This window comes from Octodon degus, unplaced genomic scaffold, assembly GCF_000260255.1.
Source record: "Octodon degus isolate 3935 unplaced genomic scaffold, OctDeg1.0 scaffold00048, whole genome shotgun sequence".
Lineage (NCBI taxonomy): Eukaryota > Metazoa > Chordata > Mammalia > Rodentia > Octodontidae > Octodon > Octodon degus.
Window position 1 is genome coordinate 9,717,446 of NW_004524624.1, and position 8,083 is coordinate 9,725,528.

Sequence of the window (8,083 nt, forward strand, 5' to 3'; positions counted from 1 at the left end):
TTCTTCAGCGCAAGCTAAAAATATATGCAGAGAATGGGGGGCTCGGGGAAGTCACACGATGAAATGCGGAGCGTAATGGAACTGTAGGAAAGGCGGTCCTCATCACAATATGGCAAAGAGCATGCGTGAAGTCTGTTCTAGTGTTTTGTGGGCGGTACATGGTGCATGTGATAAAACTGGATAGTTAGCTAAGGAGATACTTGAGCAAAGTGCTGAAAGGGTGGCCTAGCTCTTCCTGGGGCTTAGAGCAAAATATAATAGGAGACTGAAGAATTGAGGAAAAAAAATCTTAAATATTCCATCAGAGATGACACTCCAGTTGGCTTCCTTGGAGATGACAAGCAGGTGGCCACCAGTAATCCCCTGACATGCTACTCTGTCATTTCTTCTATGCAATGGGAAGAAATTTATGGGTCCAGAGCAGGAGCCAAAGAGGTCCAGCCTCGACTATCAGTCAATCCTAAGGGGCTAACCTGGTCACACAAAGGTCACCGAGCACACTTTGCGCCACACTGTGCAGGAAATGAATTCTCTTGCAGCCAAAAGACAAAGACGGGAACAAATGGTGGTGTGGGAACCCAAGGCTCATCTCAGCAGTAGGGACGTTTCTTTTTCACCATTTATTCATCCCCTCTCCCCTCATGAACCAGGTAATTGTGCACTGTTGTTGTTGCTCTAAAGTAACTCCAAGCTGATCACAAGCTACAGTATTAGCCCTCATTCTCTGTAGCAGCCTCATTGAGGGAGCAGCATAGATTCCTTTCCCATGAAGGGCGGCATTGCTCTCCCTGGCTTCAATTTCTCCTGCCACAAGCACACCTTTCAAGATGCCAAAACCTCCCTGTGACAGTAATGAAAAAGGAGATGATATATTATTTATGTAACCAACTTGCAAGAGCTTTACCATAAGAAGTTCCCCCATTTCATTCCAGCAGAGTAGCTGCCGACCATATGTGACTGTTGACCATTTGGGATGAAGAAGTGAAACCACAGTATTGTTTCATTTAAAACTCAGTGGAATGTAAATGAATAATTGAAGCCATATAAAGTATCTTTTTCTTAAAAAAAATTATAGCTTTAGGGCCAGTCGTATAGCTCAGCAGATTAAAGCACCTGCTTTGGCAGATGCAGGGACCAAGGTTTGATCCCCAGTGCATCGTGCCAGCCCCACGCCTGGGGTGTGCTGAGACGCGATTGAGATTGGGCATGGTGGCCTGTACCTGTAATCCCAGCATTTGAAGGCTGAAGACAAGGGGATCACTATGAGTCCAATCTGTATAGTGACACCCCGTAGGCCCTGTACTAAATACATTTTAAAAAAAGAATCAGTTAAAAAAATTATAGCTTTTCTAAGAGTTTTCTATCATTGTGTAAATAGTACAAAGGATTATTTCTGTGAGTTCTTTGTTTTTGAAATGTTTAAAAGGCAGATGCTGAAGTGTTTTCAATTCTAAGGGAGGGTTTTGTTTTTCTTTATTAGCCAGACACAGCTCTAGGTATAACACAAACAGAAAGAAAGGGCACATTAGGGAAGTATATATAAAAATATATGAAGGGAAAAATTGGGCAAATACAGACTGCAGAAAACCCTGAAGGAAAAGTCCCTCAGTATCCTCAAGTGAATGACAGGGAGAATCACAGGAAAGAAAAAGAAAAAATAAAATAAGGAACTGTAGACTAGAGAAGACCCTTCAGAAACATGAAAGAACATACTATTTATTTATTTTAGACTTAAAACAAACTAAATTTACAAAAAAGAACGGGTCATGAGGTTGGGCGGGTGAATGTAAATGGTAAAATCCAGAATTCATGGCCCCCTGGCATCATGAACTCTTGCCAAATTCTTCTTCGCAAATTTCCTTATGTTCGTGGTTTCCTAAAACACAAATTCAAAAAAGCCAATTAGAACATTAGGAAGCACTTCTCATTTTCTGGGAAAAGAGTACCTGTAAGGGCACAGCCAGCTATTTTCTCTGTGAATTCAGGAAGGTGATAAGTTTGTCTAAAAAGAAATGGCCTGGGGCTGGTGAGATGGCTCAGTGGTCTAAAGCACCTACTTAGAACAAACTAAGCACACGGACCGCGGTTCAATCCCCCAGCACCACATGCCAGCCAATCCTGCCCCCGCCCTGCCCCCAGGTGCTGAGCTGGCCACACACACACACACAAATAAATAAATACAATTAAAAAAAAAAAAAAAAGGAATGACCTATGAACAACAGATACTGGAGAAGAGAAGCCTAGTGCTCCCCACCCCCCCACCAGCTTGCCACAGAAGCAGATTATAGGGTCAGTGGCTCCACATCTCCCCATGCCTCGAGGAAAGGAAGAACAATGCTGCTCCACAACAATCCATACCCATGGGTCCTCCATCCTGCTTCCATCCTCCCTTGAAGGAAACTCTCTCCATGTCCCCTGCTAGTACCCAACACCCCAGCACCACATTCTACTATACCAGGATCCTAAGCTGTACCCTGGGAGGGCCTGTATCTTACTCAAAGGACACTAGTGATGCTCCCCTATTTCAATGTGACAATTGCCATGCAATGCATAACATAGAGAGATGAGGAAACAGAAATCCTGCCCTAATATAAAGGTAGCATGAGGACACCTGGGGAAAACTCATCTTAGCCCAGGCTGCTGGCCACCTCACAAGCCTTCCTCTGCCAACCTGCCTTCCAGTGAGGACAAAGGACACATGCTGCCTGCTGCCCACACCACATTCCAGCAGGGAAAAAGGCAAGCATTGCGGTGCCGTAGCCTCCTACAGTGTGCTTCTCCTCTGTCCTTCCTGCAAGGCAGTCCTGATCTGGCAAGACTTCCATGGCAGGCAGATAGCAGGAGAACAGACATGCACTTGGCCATAGCGATGGAGCCTCCCAGGAGCCAGGTACCTTGGTGAAGCCCAGGGTTAGCGAGGTCCTGCGAAACCTTCACCCTGCCGGAGCCTGCAGGCAAGACGCTCAGCCCGCTGGCACCACTGAGCCAGTTGCTCCCGCTGTGTGTCAGTGACTGCTTCCGTGAGGAGGCATTTGAGGCGCTGACGCCGGAAGATGCACCCATCTCTATTCCTCTGCAGCCGATGCTTTAATTTCTGGGCCAGTGCTTGCTCCTGACACTGAAGAGCAAGATGCAAATTTCCACTGCAAGATACAGAGAAAAAGACACATAGTTACAACCCAGCACAGATGACTCAGGAGGACACTGCACAGAGACTTCTAGAAGGGTGTCCTGTGAAAGCCTTCAAAACACAATTCAGTGCATTCCAGTGCATTCAGTGAACCAGATGTACATGAATTTTTAAAATGTGAATACAGGGCAGGTGACATAGCTCAGTGGACTAAGCACCTGCTTGGGCAGGCTCAGGGATCGGGGTTCGATTGCTGGTGCTACAGGCTGTGGCAGTGCTGCTCCCTGGCACCCTGAGCCTGCCACTGAGACCAGGCATGGTGGTGCATGCATGTAATTCCAGCTCTGGGGAGGCTGAAAACAGGAAGATCACTATGAGTGCGAGCTGTGTAGTGAGATCCTATACTAAATCCATTAAAATAAATTAACTAAATGAAATAAAATGTGAATACACCAGGCAGGGTAGATCTTACAGAGCAGTAATCACACAGGTTTCTTGTACTTTCTTTTCCTGTGAACCTTGTGACACTGGACTTGGGAGGCCTTTATGCTGTAAAAGCCATGACAGTCACCTAAGAGGAAGTGTGTCTTCACAGGACAGACTCACCCTGCTGAGTTAGCAGACGTGAGAGGACAGGGATGATGTGGGACGACAGGACATGCCCTAAGATTGGCCCACACTAGCTCTATAAGCATCAGAGGGCAAGACATAGTGCTTCTGGACAAGGGGGCTGCCTGGGTGAGGGAATGACACTGGTGATATCTGCGGCTCATGCTCCCAAAGCACCACGAAGGTGACACATTCTTCTGTACCCAGGGACCTTCTCCATGTTTTACCTGTTCTCATCAATCACTTTGGAATATGTCTTGTAAAATATTTCTTCTTCCTTCATATCTTTATTATTTCCTGTAAATTCAGAAACATCCCATCAAAAATGGAGCAGCTTTGGGTCAGCCTAGCCCATCTGACCTGGGAGATGTGAATATTTATGAACCATTTTAGAATAAACTGACAGAGTTGAGTGAATGGCCTCATACTTTGTCTTTAAAGAAACCATCTGGCTTCGTTTTATGATCCTTCAGGAGAATAACTCTGACATGCTGAACTGCCACCATGGCCTCTTCTGGGCAGAAGTGGGATACAGTTAAAAAAGCCTTTTCTCCCAGGACACCATTTACTTTCCCAGATCCCACTGGACATTTCCAACTGTGTCCTCCCTGAGGCCACAAGGAGGGTACTCAGTGCCATATCAGAGCTCTGGCACAGAGCCAATGCTCTTCTCTGAGCCAAAGACACATGGCCATGTCCTCCCAGGTCTCTCTATTCTTATCAGTGCCTCAGGGCTTATGGTGACTTCTCTAGGAGCACCGTCTAGGTGGGAACATTTCAGTGTGCCCCAGCCTGCCCACTCTCAGTTCCTCTGCATCAAAGTGGTCATCCAACCTCCCACGCAGGGCCTTCATCCTTTTTGAAGAGAATTGGGGAATTTCCTCCATGTTAGTCACCATGGCTAGGATGCAAGACATTTGGGGCCATTTGACAGTTAAGAAACGGACATTTCAGAAGGACTTATGGACCATGCTCTCATATTTGGCAAAGACAAGACCAATCCAAGGACAATGCCTACAAAGTACTAGTGTGCTTGCTGCTAAGGGCTCTATTCCTCTCAGCTAACTGCCTCCTGTCCTTTCACACTGGCTCCTCCCTCTCATTTTCTGCTGTCTTCCTACCAGGAAGTATGACCCTGTCATGGCCCAAATGTCCTGGGACAGAATAAACCTGGGAAAATGCAACTTGTGGAATAGCCTGTGATCCAGGACCTCAGAGAAACACAAGGTAGCAGGGACAGCTGACTCCCTCACCTGACAGAAGGTCATGTAGGAGGCGCTCAGCTGGCTTGCACCCATTAGCCGGTTGTTCTCCATGGTCCTGTCTCTTGAGTTCTTCAGGGTCTTCCTGGGACAGTGTCCTATGGTGGGATAGAAGAAGTGAATAGAACGGAAGTGGCATAGTGACAGTTGAGCAATTTTAGGAAAATTTCCATAAGACTTTACCCAAAATATCTTTCAAGTATGACTCAACTCATTTTGTGGTGAATAGTGATCTTGTCTTTTCATACTCTACTTTGCATAAAATGGCTCAGGACTGTGGCATGGCTGCATGGGTGACTGAAACTAGTGATAGACTCAGATGCCATAGGACTCCCAGTTGTCCTTCTCTTAATGTTAGAATAGGATTTGAAGTTTTATTTGGGTAGTTTATTCATTTGGTATGATCCTCTTCCCATCCAAAGATGAACTACGCCCCAAAACACAGGCATTTCACACACTCTTGGCCACACAGAAGTAAATGAGTCATTGCAGGAAGGTTGAGAGATTCCTAAGCCTTTGGGTGAGACAGACTTGAAAATACCACACACACCCCATAGACCATACAGTGTGGTTGAGTGAATGAACCCAGTGCCACCACCAGTAGTTCTTCGCCCTTGGTGCCTGCCATCCAGTCCCCTCTCCATCATCTGTATGATCACCCCTTCCCTGATCAGTAGTACCTTGGGAACAGTGAGCCCCATGATTTTTTCTCTCCTTCCTCATGTTCAAAGTTTTCTATAAAAAAATTAAAAATAGCAAGGTTAGTCTTTAAGTTTTCACCTGCTAATAGAAACATAATGGCCTATGGACATAGAGACAGACCTTGCAATTCTTTTTTTTTTTTTTTTTTTTTTTTTTTTTTTTGCAGAACCGGGTATTGAACTCAGGCCCTGCGCTTGCCAGGGAAGCGCTTATTCCACTGAGCCATCTCCCCGGCCCCAGACCTTGCAATTCTGAAATGAACTATGAGCCTATGTGGTCATGATCTAAAGAGTATCCTTAGTGGAAAATGCTGATTTTAAATGGGCAAAAAAACCACACCATATGTCATCCAGATGAATAGGTAGTGGAGCAGTACAACTCTCCTGGACTTCTGCACTGTACCGAGTTCTGCAGGGTCAATGGCTCTGCATTTTACCATAGGCTTCATGTAAAATCTAACGTTTTTGGTAAGGACAGGCAGAAAACAGCCCCACCTCCAACAGTCCATATGTCTGCACACTCCTCAACTGCCTCTGTCCTGCTTCTGCCATTCACTTGAGGGAAATTTTCTTTATGTTCTCTCCTAATCATTTCAATGTAACTGGCATCTTATCACCATATTCTACTAAATAAACTCCCTAAACCACACCCTGTGACTGCCTATATTGTAACACAAGGACATTAGTCCTTTTTTCTTTTTCAAATATATTTTCTTTTTTTTTTCTTTTCAAAGTTTTATTGATAAACATATAGCAATGAGACAGTTTCAAATCAAATCAAAAGTACAGTTTCAACAAATAATACACTGCATATATTCTTCTTAGTGGTTAATTGCTGTACAAGATGTGGACTTGTGAGGACATTAGTCCTTTCCCAGCATAAATACTATGATTTTCATGTGACACATAACATAAAGAGCGAAGAAAGAGAAACCTTGAAGGATCCATCTCCACTCCTCACCCCTCAACACAAAACAAAGCATGGGAGTTGGGGAGATCATCTTAGCCCAGGCTGACATCAATCTAACAAGCCAAGCTTCATCTTCCTGTGAGGATACAGGGAGAAAAGCAACAAGTGCAGAGCCGTGGCCTCTGCCCTGCATGTTTTTCCTCTATCCTCCCTCTGAGGTAGTCCTGACTTGTCAAGGCTCCCAGGAAAATGGCTACACAGGAGAGCAGCTACACAGTTGACTTATGTGGTGGAATTGCACATGAGCTGTGCACATTGGAGAAGCCAAGTGGTAACAAGGGACAAGGCTACTTCACCTTGCCTAAGCCTATGGGCAAGGCGCTCCATCAGCTGGGGCCACTGAGACAGCTGTTGGTGGTGTCTGTAAGTGACACCTGCGGTGAGGAGGCATTTGAGGTTCTGACGGACCATAATGCAAGAATCTCTTCTCTTCTGCAAGCGCTGCTTCAACTCTTGTACCTTTACTGCTTCATAATATTTCAGAGAAAGATGGAAATCTCTGAGGCAGATGAAAGGAGAAAAAAAATTATAATTAGAACTCAACACAGGTAACTCATGAGGATACTGACAGAGATTTCTAGGAGAAAGCCTAGGAAAGATTCTGAGGAGAAAGCATAGCCTGTCCTGTAAAAGCCTCCAAACACAATTTAGGTGTATCCCAGGGAACCCAACGTATATGAATTCTTTAAATGCAAATACACCAGGCAGGGTAGACCTTACAGACCTGTAATCACACAGGCTCCCTTGGGTTTCTTTTCCTTTGAACCTTATGACACCACACCGGACTTGGGGATGACCTTTATTCTATGAAATCTCTGACAATCACCTAAGGGGAAGCATGTATTTACGGGAGAGACATACCCTCCTCAGTTCCTAGAGGACAGGTGTGATGTGGGACGACAGGACATGCCCTAAGATTGGCCCACACTAGCTCTATAAGCATCAGAGGGCAAGACATAGTGCTTCTGGACAAGGGAGCTGACTGGGCGAGGGAATGACACTGGTGATATCTGCGGTTCATGCTCCCAAAGCACCACGAAGGTGACACATTCTTCTGTACCCAGGGACCTTCTCCATGTTTTACCTGTTCTCATCAATCACTTTGGAATATGTCTTGTAAAATATTTCTTCTTCCTTCATATCTTTATTATTTCCTGTAAATTCAGAAACATCCCATCAAAAATGGAGCAGCTTTGGGTCAGCCTAGCCCATCTGACCTGGGAGATGTGAATATTTATGAACCATTTTAGAATAAACTGACAGAGTTGAGTGAATGACCTCATACTTTGTCTTTAAAGAAACCATCTGGCTTCGTTTTATGATCCTTCAGGAGAATAACTCTGACATGCTGAACTGCCACCATGGCCTCTTCTGGGCAGAAGTGGGATACAGTTAAAAAAGCCTTTTCTCC

General features: G+C 45.1%; 1 protein-coding gene across 1 annotated transcript in view; it reads right to left on the minus strand.

Annotated features, from left to right (window-relative positions):
• Positions 1-3,962: 3,962 nt before the first annotated feature.
• Positions 3,963-8,083, minus strand: part of LOC111817069 (putative neuroblastoma breakpoint family member 5) — an 11,565-nt gene continuing 7,444 nt past the window's right edge. The window contains exons 6-8 of the mRNA XM_023716391.1: positions 7,757-7,826; positions 4,993-5,099; positions 3,963-4,036 (exon numbers count right to left, since the gene is read on the minus strand). Coding sequence (XP_023572159.1) covers positions 3,963-4,036; positions 4,993-5,099; positions 7,757-7,826 — 251 coding nt within the window. The remainder of the gene's footprint in view (positions 4,037-4,992; positions 5,100-7,756; positions 7,827-8,083) is intronic.